The sequence below is a fragment of the Ananas comosus genome, linkage group 11 (genome assembly GCF_001540865.1).
Source record: "Ananas comosus cultivar F153 linkage group 11, ASM154086v1, whole genome shotgun sequence".
Classification (NCBI taxonomy): domain Eukaryota; kingdom Viridiplantae; phylum Streptophyta; class Magnoliopsida; order Poales; family Bromeliaceae; genus Ananas; species Ananas comosus.
Genome location: NC_033631.1, coordinates 1,083,054 through 1,098,368, shown reverse-complemented (window position 1 = coordinate 1,098,368; position 15,315 = coordinate 1,083,054). Strand labels below are relative to the sequence as shown.

The 15,315-nt window shown below is 38.5% G+C and overlaps 1 protein-coding gene and 2 long non-coding RNA genes across 7 annotated transcripts; 1 reads left to right on the top strand and 2 right to left on the bottom strand.

The window, feature by feature from the left end:
• Positions 1,706-4,774, top strand: LOC109717502. Of its 5 annotated transcripts, none has more exons than XR_002218203.1 (7): positions 1,706-2,419; positions 2,498-2,578; positions 2,686-2,821; positions 2,931-3,407; positions 3,497-3,560; positions 3,667-3,763; positions 4,332-4,774. It is a non-coding gene; the product is annotated as an uncharacterized LOC109717502 (long non-coding RNA). The 5 variants fall into 5 exon arrangements; XR_002218202.1 differs by having other exon boundaries at positions 3,664-3,763; XR_002218204.1 differs by having other exon boundaries at positions 1,706-1,993; positions 2,208-2,419; positions 2,931-3,560; positions 3,664-3,763; positions 4,332-4,771.
• On the bottom strand, positions 9,043-11,469 carry LOC109717504. Its single transcript, XR_002218205.1, has 4 exons — positions 11,420-11,469; positions 11,041-11,079; positions 10,862-10,937; positions 9,043-9,954 (listed from the first exon to the last, which is right to left on the bottom strand). It is a non-coding gene; the product is annotated as an uncharacterized LOC109717504 (long non-coding RNA).
• LOC109717535 (disease resistance protein RPM1-like) lies at positions 11,925-14,939 on the bottom strand. The gene is made up of 2 exons (XM_020243379.1): positions 12,502-14,939; positions 11,925-12,465 (listed from the first exon to the last, which is right to left on the bottom strand). The coding sequence occupies exons 1-2, from the start codon at positions 14,848-14,850 to the stop codon at positions 12,040-12,042; spliced, it is 2,775 nt and encodes a 924-aa protein (XP_020098968.1). The 5' UTR covers positions 14,851-14,939; the 3' UTR covers positions 11,925-12,039.

The window sequence follows — 15,315 nt, the reverse complement described above, 5'->3', positions numbered from 1 at the left end:
ACATTACCAATTAGATTATAGATTGGATGAACCAAACATAACAATTTTGACAGAATTATATGTAATCCTTATAGAATAATCCGAAGCAAACACACCCATTGTAAATTATGAAAGTGATAAATTTTGTAAATCAGAAGGTCTACATGATTGCAGCGGACGCGCAATGGGCGCTAGTTCTGGAATTAAAATAAAAAATAAAAGAGAATGTGGAGAGGACTCCTGTGACTCAGACACTGGTCGCCTTCTGTACATGTGAATTGTAAATAATATTTGCTAGTTAGTTTTTAAAAGTAAAATTTAATTCAATATATATTTTATTTATAGTATTTAAAAGGAGGTTTTTTTAAAAAATAATCCTACAATTACAAAAATATTCGTCTACATAAATTAATTATAAAAATAGGCCTCTAATATGCAAGGTGAGATAGTTTACTGATAAAATATTGGAAGAGGTAAATGATTTACCGTATTTAAAAGCGGCCAAGTATTTACCTTTGATAAAAGCGATAAATGGTTAACCGCTAAAAGCGTAATTTTTTTACCGGTCTAAGGGAAGCATTTAAAGACGGTGAATAGTTTACTATTTTTAAAAAACTGTTTAAGTTTTAGAAGACAGTGAACCATTCACCGTTTTATAAAATGCAGCGAATGGTTCACCCCCTTTCTTTATATCCTCGCCATGCTAGTGTCCATCTCACTAGTTAAGTCTATTTTTACACATAACAATTTGAAGGGTCAAGTTCTAGAAGAAAGTTTTTGTAGAGGGCTAGTGGCCTAAAAGCCCCTTTAGAAGTCTCATGTATGGTGGCCTAAAAGCAACTTCACACTATATTAATTTTTCTTCTTTTCTTTTATTTTATTTACTTTTTGCATGTAAATACATGCATTATTAATAAAAGATTATGGAGTCCGGCTATTATGCTATTGATAGTATCAAGCTCTTGATGTTATCGAGTTTTTTGCCGTTAAATCTATCCTTTGATCATTTCCACTCGTTAGATTTTATTATTTAACCAACCAACTACTCAACGCCAGGGCACCACTATCAATCTAACTGAGTGAAAGAAGGGCAAAAGAGCATTCCCTTTTGGGTTCTATTGATAAAAATATATAGTATAAGAAATAAGTCTACTATAGTAACAATGCCTACTATAGTAACAATACAACTATATATAATTACATACCATAAAATTATAGCGTTTGGGAAAAAAAAAATTAATAATTAACTATCAAAGTGACTGCAGTTTGGCGACTAGCTGACACTTGCATAGAGCATCGGGACGAGAAAAAATTAGAATCATTTTATCGCAAAATGGACGTTCAATCTGTTGGCTTAAATGGGCTAGCATTCTGCCCTGTGGCGGGAGGCCATGTGGGCCGAATCATGTTCGAAATGGCGTGAGGCTGAGTTGGGCCGAGTCATGTTCGAAGTGGCGTGAGGCCAGGTGGGCCGAGTCACAATCGAGACCCGTGGGCACTATTTCTGTACGCTTTAAGTGAATTGGTTGCGTATTTCTAACAGCTCGAGCTTTTGGGATTAATGGTTAGCGCCAACGATCCGACACAATCGAACCCGAAATTTTAAGTCATTGTCAGCAGGAACACTCCAGCTAACTAGTGCCTAAGGCACATTGCACCTTAGCCCAGCCCCCCTAAGACTGTAGCAATTAACAGGTTCTATCCACCAGCTAATAGTATTCTCCTCTTCTTATCCCTCTTCATTCCTTCCATTTCCTTCTCCTACTACTAGTCCTTTCCCTGCTACCCTCACTGCATGCGCATGCAGCCAGCATTGCCGAAGGTGACATCAAGCAACACAGTCGCAAATCTGCAGGATGGCAGCAGCAGGAAGATTGCAACAGAGGCAAGGGAAGTAGCGGCCATCTTTAATTCCTCAAATTCTCCTTCTACTACCTTCTTTATAGCTGCGGCAAAAGGAGAGGAGTAGCAGCAGCCAACCAGCAAGAAGGGGCTGCAGCATTGCTGCTAGCAGGTTGGCAGCAGTGCAGTAGTAGCTGCATCTCCAGTAGAGCATCTCAATTTCTTGGATTGGGGTCATTATTTCGGAATTGATCATGAATTGCTCTTTTAGATGCATAATGGCTGAAATTGTAGGATTCGTTGGATCTTATTAATTACTCAACTCCAATCCTTTTGATTGATCTTTTAGTAGTAGGTATTAGCTCATTATCCTTCTTTCTCATGAGGTTTGGAGCTACTCCTAACTTGGATTTCAAGTTAGTATGGATGAATTTGAGAGGACTTGGGAGTTTGAGCTGAAATGTACAATTCATGGAGATTTCTATTAAATCCTGCACTCAATCTTCTTTATTGGAACTTCTTGCTGCGAAATTGAGCTTTGTGGACAATCTAGAGAGAAAGAGGAGCTTGAAGACTTGTTTCGTCAATTAAATTTCAGGTTGGTTAAAGTTCAATTAGCGAATTTCTCCTTGCGGTGCTGAAATTATGCTAATTGCCGGATTTCGTTAAATTTCAGCCTCCACTTTCTCTAGCTGAGCAACTGGAGGAGTTTTGATAGAAATTACTTCAACTCCTGCTGATTTGAAGATGCTTCCAGGTGATTTATGTGGTACTTGAATTCACTTTTTGGGTTAAGTGGAGTTTCGAATGTCGAAGTGGATTTTCGATAAGATTTTTTTTTTTGGACCTTGAATGTCGCTGCAGGCTGACAGCATTGAGTAGGAGATTTGGAAGCTAAATTCGATGGGTTTTCCTACTCCAACTTCAAAATTGATGATTCATAACTAGAGTTGGGGATGTTAGGATGTGGTTCATACCTTCTTTGAGCTAAAATTTGCAGGTAAATAGCTCCAATTTTAAAGTTGGCCGTAGATGGTGCAATGCTGATTTTTCTGGGCTGAACTGGACTAGTTTCGGATTTTGATAAAATCCGTTTGAATTTCTTTTAGGAAGTGAGCTTTGGAAGGATTGAGAGTGATCTTGACTTCATCCCCTTGTGGTTAGAATCTTATTTGGACCAATTTGGAGGTAACATGAGTGAGAACTTCAGTTTTCATTGAGGTCGAAAACCGAAAAACAGTTTTTATGTCGAAGCTGAATTCTTGACCTCTATTTCTCAATTGTGATGGAATTTCGTGATGAATAAGATTTTTCTTATAGTATAGAAGTCAAAGATTACTCGCGGATCGCCCCTAGCCTTATCTTGCCCTAGATTTTCTTGTGGAGCAAGAAATTCGCAGCACCAAGGTGCAGTCCAGCAGCTATAGCAGTGCATTAAGCAGTGGCCACTGAACTTGAGGGGGAAATTACCGGATTTTGATGCTTCGAGCTGATAAAGTGGAACCTACTCTCGGTCTACCTCCTTGTGTGGAGTAGGGAGATTAAGTTATTTAGCCAAATTAGCGAGGGTTTGAGTTTCAATTGAGGTAATTTTGGTCGTAATGCTGATTTTCTATCTTGAAGCTTCATTTTTGGAAGTTGTGAGTCTAACTTTCTTGTGAGCAATTTTTTTAAGGGATTCTAGCTAATCTATGGCTAAATTGTAGCGGATTCAAAGTTGGCCCAAGCAGAATTATAAGGTACATTAGTTCCGAATACAGTAAATTTGATTCGGAAGTCGAAGTCATTTGACATGTTGATTTTCGTTGGAAACTATCCGACTTCTACTTTCATCACTTCCAGCAGGGATTTTTGGATTTCGGCATCACTTTCCGTTTCCTTGGAGTTAGGGGAAGGTATTCACAGAATTTCATGTCAACCCGTTGTTGGATTAGCAAATAAGGTGGTGTTGGTGTAAATATTCAAAAAATAGAGGTTAGCTACAAAATAATTTAAAAAATATCAACGAGTCGATCAAGCCGAGGCACGGATATCTCGCTCTCTTTAAGGAGATTCAAGCCCTCTGCGGTTGGCAAAGCCTTTGAACCGATGCAGCAGAGCACCGACTTGTCCCCTCCAGGATACAACGGCTCGACCCTCGTCGTGTGGCTTCACCAACTCTGCACAAGTAGATGAGCCCAAAGCTCCACCAAAAGAACACCTTTCTTTGACCTTCTCTCTCTCTCAAGTATAATAGAAATAGCTTTATAGTTTATTGAGTTGTGTTCGAATAGAGAAAAAGAGCTCTCTATATATAGGCTCTAAAAAGTATAGGTTACGAAGGATATAAAGTCATAGGTTAGATTTCATTTAATAGAGCATATACATACGTTGCAATCCTAAAAGCATAGGTTAAGTGTTTAGGAATTTACAACACTAAATGTGTTAACGTAAACTCATTTGAAGTGGTAACTTCATTTGCATAGGTTAGTATGCTATTAAATAGTTAATTAATAAAAATGTAACAACAGGTGGGTTAATGTTTACCGAAATCTTCGGAATTCCTCCTAAGTCGTAGAGATTTCAGCATGTATTCTCTTGTATTGATCATCATATTTAGTAACTCGAATTTATAGATTTGCATACTTTCATATGAAATCTGAATTTGGAGCTTAATCTAATAATTTTAAATAAATTTTACATGCCGTACTGGGCCTTGACTTAGGAGAAAACTCACCTGAATCTACACATCACTTTTCAAAAAAGTTAACAGATTTAGCTTCAGGAGCTGTTTTTATCTTTGTATCACCACTGTTCGCGCGTCGTGGATACTTAGATCAGTGTAGGTTAAGTTTACGCCCGTGCTAAGGTGTAGCTTTGTACATATGATTTTTTTAAAAAGAGAGAAATAACTCTAGTCAAGCATCTATTATTTTAATTGTGATTTTAAATTTAATTGTGATTATAATTTTAATTGTGATTATTTGTTCTAGAGTAATTTTTCTAAATTATTTTTATCTTGCATATTATGATACACCTGGATTCTCCAAGTGTAAGTGAGATGTTTTTGAGATGGATTAGAGGGAGGTGTTTAATCTGCTCGTATCAATTGAGGCTTCGAATGTTATTTTACCTTCCATGACTGAGTAATAGTTTTTAGTTTTTTTTCTCTAAATGAATTTATGTTGTGAGTTGGCAACTTGATGGATTCTTGTTTTGTTTCTTTATTTTCGTTGATATTATTGGAGAAACTAATATATGACATTATTTTAAAATGATTTGTCATGTTGGAATTTAGTTTGAATGTGTTTTTGCTTATAATTTTTCTTATCTTACTAATATATATTTGTATATGAACATTTGGTATCAAAAAATAACACTATCGAATGTGAATATAATTTGTCGCCACTAAATGTAGCTACATTTAGTGGCGACAACTTTTTGCCACCAAATGTTACGTTTAGTGGCGACATGTTTTTACCATCAAATAGACACTTTTCATGGCGATAAATATTTGTCACCGAATGAAACATATTTAGTGGCGACAAATATTTGTAACCAAATGAAACACATTTAGAGGCGATAAATATTTGCCAATAAATAATACATTTATTGGCGACAAATATTTGCCATTAAATGATATATTTAGTGGCGACAAATATTTGCCATCTAAAGTTGAACATTGGTGGCAATAAGTAGTTGCCACCGAATCCTAGCAATTGGTGGCAACAAAATGTCGCCACCGAATGATACCTTTTCGTGGTGACTATTGTCGCCATGAAAAGTTACATTTAAAGTGGCAAAATACATGTTTCGCCACTGATTCATTCGCCGGCGGGATCTATTGCGGCAACATATGGCGACAATTTTTGTCGCCATTATAGATATTTGGTGGCGATATTTTATATATTCGGTGGCGACTTTAGTCGCCACCGAATGATAGTTATCTTGTAGTACCGGCCAGATTATATATATATCATATATATATATATATATATATATATATATATATATATATATTATATATATATATATATATATAGAGTGAGGCTACTATGCTATCATGAACACAGAGCCTTCCGTGCTTCCAGCTCGTTTTCAAATGTTGCGACTTTCGAATCGTCGATCGGTTCCGTTAACTTGATCTAGAGTATTTGAAGTATCTAGAAAATAAATTTATGATTTTACGATATCATTTGTCTTAGTGAACGAAGTGGCTCAAATAACTGGAAACCTGAAAATAAAAAATCTTACAAAATGTAATAATATGACATTAAAAATTTAATCAAAGATATTGATCTGTTTTATATAGTATAAAGAATTTTCTATCAAAATTTCACTGTGATTGAAATTTCTACACCGTTAAACTTGCAAACGGCTCACGTACAGCCTTTGAGATTTGTTTGATTTTGAGCCCATTCGATACACTAGGCAAATGATATCGAAAATAATAAATTTATTTTCTAGGTACTCCAAATACTCTAGATCAAATTTAACCGAGCGATCGACGATTCGAAAGTCGCAACATCGAAAACGAGTTGGAAGCACGAAAGGCTCCGTGCTTCCATAGCATAGTAGCCTCACTATATATATATATATACACTAGAATTTGAGCTCCTATGCTTTTAAAAGTACCAAGTCATGGTGCTTGTAAGTTTTCGGCCCTGGATTAAGGGATGTGCGGTTTAGGATGATGTGGCCCCCTAGGGTTGAGTGGGTGGTTTGGTTGAATAGTTATATCTAACGGAGCTGACAAATGATCAAAGGCGTAGATCTAACGGTAAAAAATTTACAAGCACCAAGTGCTTGGTGCTTTTACAAGCACCATAGCCGGACTCTATATATATATATAGTAAAGTTGCCACCGAATGATAGTTATCTTGTAGTACCAGCCGGACTATATATATATATATATATATATATATATATATATATATAGGTCTTGTATGCTATTAGGAGCACGGAGGCCTCCGTGCTCCTAAGCCGTTTTTGATGATCGAACTTTCGAATCGACGATCGGCTCCGTTAGACTTGATCTAGCATATTTGAAGTATCTATAAAATAAATTTTATGATTTTTTGATATTATTTATCTAGCGATCGAAAGGGTTCAACATCAACAATTTTTAATGGTTGATGTATATCGTTTGCAAGTTTAACGGTATAGAAGTATTCAAATCTAATGAAATTTTGATAGAAAATTCTTTATACTATTTACTGCATGATCAATATTCTGATAAAAAATTTTAGAAATATATCACCACTTTTTGTGAGATTTTTATTTTCAGCCGTTGATTTTGAACTATTTCGATCACTAGGTAAATAATATTGAAAAATTATAAAATTTATTTTCTAGGTACTTCAAATATGCTAGATTAAATCTAACGGAGCTGATCGTCAATTCGGATGCTCCATCATCGAAAACAGCTTAGGAGCACGGTGGCTTCCGTGCTCCTAATAGCACAGAAGACCTACTCTCTCTCTCTCTATATATATATATAGAGAGAGAGAGAGTAGGTCTTCTGTGCTATTAGGAGCATGAAGGCCTTTGTGCTCCTATGCCGTTTTCGATGATTAAACTTTCGAATCGACGATCAGCTTCGTTAAACTATCACCATCACCATCACCATCACCAGTCCTTGACCTGCCCGCTGCGGCTAATAGTGTGCCGTTTCTGCGGAGACATGGTCCAAGCTGGGACCGAACCGCTGATGCCCGCGACCGCCTCAGAGGTCTCTTCGAGCACGAGAGCAAATGCGGGTCGAGAACGGCGCCGTGCGATTCTTGCGGTCAATCCGTCATGCTGAAGGAGATGGAGATCCATGTGATCGCTGTGCATCAGAAGAGCTGATCTGCTGAAGCATTTCATGCTTGTCAAAATCGTGGTATGATTCGAATGCTCGGAGATGGATGCCCTTGAAAGACTTATAAACTTTTGAGCTAACTCACCAAAGATTTCTCTCCTGGGTACTTTGAAAAATGGTACGTAGTGTGTTTTATCTCTCTCTTGGTTCATTGTGTTGTTGCTCATTTTATTTATGTTTCGATGCATTACAGGGTGAAAAAAGTAATAGAAAAAATATTGTGCTGGAACAAACTCGAATGGAATTTGATATTTCAACTTGTTATATATTCTAAAATTGTACTGTACCTATATGAATTGGTCTCAGGTTATTGATATAGAATTTCAGAATTTTGTGTTCTTGATTTTAACATAAAATATTATAGCGTGATCTTGTTTTAATTGATATCAGTTGGATGATAATTTGGAAGAAATTCTAAACATGGGTATAAGTTATCCAGAAAAAAGGAAAAAGAAAAAAGGAGCGAGTAATTTTATGCATACAATGGAATGCAAATGTTTGCTCGTACTTTTGTTTTCGAGCAATACTGTTGGCGTTATTCGCAACCCCTCCTCTCGGGTTGAGCATCCGGAAGTGAAATATTTTGGATGCTCGCAGGAAGAACCGGGCTGCTCGAAGATTTAACAACTTGAGAACCCCTCCTCTCGAGTAGAGTGTCTATTAGGGATGGACGCTTGATCAAACGGTCCGAATGTTTTCGGGCGTCTCACGTCATTTTGGACTTACTGGAAAGTCTGGAAAATTTGATTTTCACTTCTTCCAAAGTTCCGATTTGATCCAAATTGGCTCCAACTCATTGCAAACTTAGTCTAAACTTTTTCAGATCCATCCTTATCATATCTAGCATGACTTAAATTCTCATTTTGCCAATTTTGTTAAAGCTCCGTGCATTTTACTGAATTTTAGTATAGCGCTAATTTATATCAAAAAGACGGCAAAAACATTAAAAGAGCACTTCTATGGCCCTTCGTCGAGCATTTTTTAGTTTCTATGGCATTTTTTACTAGGGATCCTAATAATAATAATAATTAGGCTTTAGCATATTTGGTCGGTTGTTTGGGCCCACCGATTTATTAGTGCTACCGGCTCGGATCGCTACATTTGATATCAAAGCCGATTTGATACTCATAATATACACTTTTCCTCACCTCTGTTATCAAATATCAGAGTCACCCCACCTGAAGATCTCCTCCTCTACTCTCTATGGAATCCTTCTCAGCGGTGCAATCCTCCAAATCTCCCAACCAATAGAAAAATCACTCTGTCCCTCTCTCTCAGTCGGCTAGAGCCACAGCTCAATTGGAGAAAGGAGGAAAAAGAAGAAAAGGAGGAGCTCAGACTGCAGGAACGTAAAAGGATAAAATCACAGCATTCTCGGAATATATATATAGAGGTGACAATAGCAGAAAGGCCCTTGAAACTCAGAAACATAAACCCTCAATAGAAAACTATACTTTTGGCGCATGGAACCATCTTTCGGGCATCCGAAGTCCCGTATCCGAGGTAATTTGAGTGCTCCCTCCTGCTATGGGCTGCCCGAACCCTATGTAGCTGCTTGCGCCCATTTTCGGGTGCCCGAATCTGCATACGGAACTCAGTGAGTAAGCTCGCTATGTTACCTGCTCACCGCCTTGGTCACATCACTCTAGCATCCTCCGATCTGCTACAGTAACATTCGGGTATCCAGAACAGGCGTGAACAGTGACTCCCTTAATCAGGATCCAAGGTGTTCGGAACTGCACTCTGGATCCCCAAACTCCTCAGCTCGCCACTTCCGGGCGCTCTAATCCACTTCCGGGCGTCAGGAAATGGTTAGAAACCTAGTTTCAGCTGATTTAACTTCTAGCCTATTTTTCGCGTCCATTTCGCGCAAAAATAGCTCTAACTCTGTCACGCCCCGAGTTTGCAGCGAAAGACTGCGAGACGCTAACAGACCCGCCGAACGGACAGAATTTTTCCTATCTGAACGAAGCGGCAAAATAATCTAACAGTTTTCAAGAGTTACAAAAAACCATTGTTCACATTACAAGTATTAAGAAAAGTCACTAAAAGCCAAAAGACGAGTAGCAGAGCACTATACATAAGCTAAACCACCGAACAACAAGAAACTAGTAACAAGATACACAACTCCACGCCCAAAATCAAGTACAAGTAAATGGCCCTGGCCCACGCTAGTCCAAAAGAAAGTATGATGGCTCACTATCTGGAAGTCCGCTACAGATAAGTATACTGGTAGGATGGCTAACTAGGCGCAATCCCCTTACCTCGCTCAACTGACGATGTACCTATCACTGCAAAAAGGAGACCATAAGAGGGCGTGAGAACTACTAATAGCAGTTCCCAGTGGGTACGGTCGGCGATGACAACGTCCTTCCCACTAGGTCTAAATGAGCAAAGGTAAATGAAAGAGCGATATACATTAAACTAAAAGCATAAAACTAACAAGAACTCAACTACTGTCAAATAGTATTCTAGGTATTCGCTACATATAGGAAACATGAAAGCAATGTACAGATTACTAGTGAAGACATAAGATAGAATATCATATGCAGTTATGCAATTCCAAATTTACCTGTCAAGTTACTTTTATATGGCCATTTCAATATATAAGAATAAAGAAATACAGTCATAAAACCCAATCGCCATGACCGACTCATAGGTCCGGTCAAGCCTGTGCCTGCCTAGTGCGCGGACACACTCTCGCAGGTGTGACGGCGACCCCCAGGCTACTGTCTCAACTATCACTGGCCAGCATTCGGAGCGGCACTCGAGGGGAGCGACCCCTACCGAGTATCATATCACATATCATGTCAACTCAAGATGGCATCTGCATGCTATAATCCATAATCACGAGAAACTACTCCTACTATGATCAACTCAACACATAATATCCATAGGAGCTAGTCGACACATGTCTCAACTCAATATCAAATATTCAAATAGATTCGGCGATGCATAAACGAATTGATACAAGGAAAAGAGATAACAATCTTGTACTATGCTTTAACTTCTAAAAATAGGTCACATCAACCAAATTCATAATGCAAATGTAGATATTCCTGCTCATGATCAAAGATTGATGCTAAGTTCATATTCCTGCTTAATTTCAAGTACATCAGATGCAAATTCAATATCAAATCTCTCGTGCCAAACTTGACATAGAAGGAAATTCGCCATTTTCTGCGACTCGGAACCCACCTCAATTCGCTACGTCGTCCCGGGCAAGAGAAGCGCTACACGCGACCCTTCCTCACCTCACGATTGCTCGAAAACACTAAGCACGACAAAACGTTCCGAATTACAAATAAAGAATTGAGATTTCCAATCGAGCTCAAGTCACGTTACTTGAACGTCAATTACCGTAAATAGCAACTAACCGGATATGTATTGCATTCTAATTCACGCTCTTGGACACCCTGCAAGCGTCATTTGAAGTTTAGAAATGCGAATTACGCCAATTGTTTCAATCATGACCATTTCATTCTTTCTCTATTATTCTCTCTCGTTTTTCTCTCTTTCTTTCCTTCTCTTTTCTTCTTTTTTTTTTTTCTTTTGTTTCCCAGCTGTCCCTGCGGCAGCAGCAGTTTGCTGCTGCTGCAGGGCAGCCTGCTGCTGCTGTGCAGAAAAACTGCAGTAGCAGCAGCAGGGAGAGGAGAGTGAGGAAGGAAAGGAAGGAGAAAAGGAGAAGAGAAAGAAAGGAAAAAAGGAAGGGAAGAAAGAAAGGAAAGGAAAAGAGAAGAAGAAAATATAGCTTACCTCCAATTTCTTCTTCTTCTTCTTCTTCCACTTCTTCTACTTCTCTTCTTTCTTTCTCTTTTTCTTTTCCACTTTCGTTTGCAACATCTCTGAGAGGGGGAGAGAGGGAAAGGGATAAGATCAACACTCCTAGTTTGCACTTTAGCCCACACATTTTGGCTATTTTCAAAATGGTCCTTAATTCGTAGAAACAACTTGGCCCAATTAATCCGTTTTCACGTCAATTTAGCGTCAAAACAAATTCATTCAAACATCGCGCTCACTCGCTAACCGACAACCTAGACCAACACCAAAACACAAGTAACAAAAATCCGTATTCTACAAACTCAGTCCAACACTATCCAGAAGTGCTGTCCACCAACTCACATTGTAATCTTGCCAATTTACAATGATCCAGTACTCTACACTTTTCCTTTAAAAAATACACGCTTACATCACTTCACCGAGAGATACATCTTTTAAATATGAAAAGATACAACTCACTTAAACGTTACATTTTCAACTAAAAGACCTGAGCCATTACTAAAAGAGCACCCCTACTTAAATGCACCCGTACACTAGAGGCCCTCTCAAAGAGCAAGTTTTGATTTCAAACAGGCATACTTTTCCAACATATACACTCATGGAATCCTTTCCGATACCCATTTGCCATCTTTCTTGAATGAATGAATAACTTTTGGTATGTGTCGAATCTTCATCTGGTCTTCGTGGCTTTCATCTCTACCTTCTCCTCCTCCACGAAGCCTCGCAACAAGCTCCTCTGCTGGTTCTCCAAAATGTAACACCTGAAGGGTGGCGCGGTACTCGATGCCTTGAGGCAGCACCTTCAGCTCCGGGCAACCTGAGAGACTAAGATCTTGTAGGCTTGGCATCGCTTCTTTTTCTATTTCTATCTGATTGAGCTGCAGGGCATCCCGTATTGACAGTTCCTTTAGAGTTGGAAATGATGCTGTTTTGAAGCACAACTTCATGCCGTCGTATGCTTGCCAAAGTTGAAGGATCAACAATCTAGGTAATGTTTGAATGTACGGAAGCGGATCCCCAACCAATCAAGACCAACAAAGTCGAAAGAGAGTCAGGTTTGTAAGGGACCCAAAGAACATGGAACATTGAGGTAAGGAATATATTTTGTCCAACTGCCCCATCAACATCACTCTTCGGAGAGATTGTGGCAGACGAAGAGCTCCCAAATGCAGTACTTCTTTCTCGTCTTTTGCCACAATCTCCAAATGGACAAGACGATTCATGTTTGCGATAGCCCGACACAGGTCTTCACAGTCGAACATTCGTACTTTGGTGATACCAAATGTCTGCAAGTTCATCAAGGTTCCCACCTTCTTTACCATCTCTGAGTTTGCTTCAAAAAATTGTAGAGTTTGCAAGTCCTTCAAGTGCCATATCCCTTTTGGTGTTGGTACACTGCCAAAAGCTGCCAAACTGCTGTACGTCCTATCTGCGGTAATTAATACAAATAAATGCCTCAACTTTCTGAGCTTCGTTACTTCATTTGGTAAACTTTTTATTCTACTCCGATAGGCATCTAATATCTGTAAATTTTGCAGCTTCCCAATTGATTTCGGTAGCTTCTCGATTTTCGTTTCTCTTAGGCCCAGGAAACGCAGGTTGAATAGGTTGCCAATTTCACTTGGTACTTTCTCAAGCGAAGAACCTTGTAGATCCAAGACACATAAGAATTTTGAAGATTTTGAGACTGACTTTAGTAAATCACAACTCATGGAACTGTTAAAAAGAAGTAATGAGCGTAAATAGGATTTATCTTCATTCCAATGATCAATTGTACCACTTGTTACTGATATGCGGCGTGCTTTGCACCTCTGTGAAGTCCTTGAATGCTTGTAATCCATGTAGAAATTTTCCTCCTTTGACTTGGAAAGAGCTAGGACTCGAACTATGTCATGCATTTGACATTTACTAACCCTTCTGAATTCGTTCCTTGCTACCACTTGTAGTAGACACCGATGAACAAGTTCATTGAGGTAGCCCTCAGCTACTTCCTCCAACGTTCTTTCTTTTTCTTCAATGAAACCTTCTGCTACCCAAAGCGTTATAAGTCTCTTCCGTTTAATCTTGTAATCCTCCGGAAAAATGCAACAATATAAAAAGCAGTTTCTTAGATAATGGGGAATATCATCCAAGCTAAGTTTCAGAATGCTGTTCACTCTTTCACTGAAAGGAGAGTTGCTAGTTAGCTGCCATTCAAGATCTCTGTAGACCTTCTCCCATTCAGTATCAAGTTGTTCCTTAAAGGACAAGAGACTGCCTATAGAAACAATGGCAATTGGCAAGCCACAACACTTCTCTACAATTTTTTCGGCCCAATGTTTTAATAGCGGGAGGCAAACCCTATTGGTACTTTTCCAGAATGCATTTTTGCAGAAGAGGCTCCATGAATGATCTGGTTCTAGTGGCTTGAGTTCAAGCCTGTAGTGCTCGTGAGCTAATAGTGCTACTTCATAAATTCGTGTTGTTAGCACTATCTTACTATTGTTATTACCATCCAAGAATGCATATTTTATATCAAACCATGCATTTATACTCCATACATCATCCAAAATGATTACATACCTTTTGTTTCGTAAAAAGCTGCAGATCGTTTGAACCAAGCTTCTATAGTCCATAACATCAATGTCTCCAGTTATTGCGATTTTATTATGATCTTCCCTGCAGAATTCCTTTATGATTTGTTTTAGCAAATCATTAGTATCATAACTTTGAGATACAGAAACCCACGCACAAGCGTCAAAGGTAGTCTTGATGTTGTTGTACACATGAGTTACAAGAGTAGTCTTCCCCAAACCACCCATCCCCCACACAGAGATAATTATCATGTTTTGCTGCTCCTCATCCTTCAGCCATCTAAGTAGTAAGTCCCTGTTTTCGTCGATTCCCACAAGATCATCCTCTTTAACAAAATGCGCATATTCTGCAGGACTATTACTTCTACCTCCAACTTTTGAAGGGCTTGGCTTGATATCAATTGCTTCCGTATTATATCGGGCCCTTCTCTCTTTAATGTTTTGGAGGCTATTTTTGATTTCTCTAAGCCGCCTAGTAAGGTGATTCCAGCTATTTGTGTTTCTGTATCTCTTAATGGTTTTAGATAGAATCCCTCCTTGCTCCTCGCCAATCTTGTATGTAAACTCATCTATAATGTCCTCAATGTCGAAAGCAACACTTCTTGTTTGTTTGATATAGTTGGCGGTGCTCTCATCGGCGTCTTTCAATTTCTCAGCAGTTCGTAGGAAGGATTGCATACTTTCTAGCTCATCCTTGATCTCGCTTATGTCCTTCATGAGTTCTCTCATGGCCGATGGTTGCCTTGCTAGCGTTGAAGCTGCTGATTTTATTGCTTCACTGGCTAAGATGCCACTTATCCTCAGGATTAATAAGCTTATCGCACCCTCAGCCATACCAGCCTTTTCAGAAGATGAGCCTGAATTTGGATGTTGTAGCTTGCTTATCTTTCCAAATTGCTGTTTTTAAATTTCTGGCTTAGTTGGTTTCTCATTTAATTTTCTCATGGGGCCAATGCCAGGAAAAGAAATGAAAAGCAATTATCAACCAGTGGCCTGTTTGAATGACTGTAGAGTAATTATCAACCAGTTAAAAGAAGAACTAACAGCTCTTTGATGAAATCATACATACATACACATACATATATACATACATACATATATACACATACATATATACATACATACATACATACATACATGCATACACATACATATGTAGATATGTACACATACATATATACATACATACATACATACATATATACACATACATACATACATACATATATACATACATACACACATACATACATACACACATACATACACATACATATATACATACATACATACATACAT

Bases quoted from the DNA above. Each gene is read 5' to 3' on its own strand.
- LOC109717535 (XM_020243379.1), bottom strand. From the start codon at position 14,850: ATGGCTGAGGGTGCGATAAGCTTATTAATCCTGAGGATAAGTGGCATC. The intron at 12,466-12,501 runs AACCTGACTCTC...TGGTCTTGATTG, and splicing joins TGTTCTTTGGGTCCCTTACA to GTTGGGGATCCGCTTCCGTA.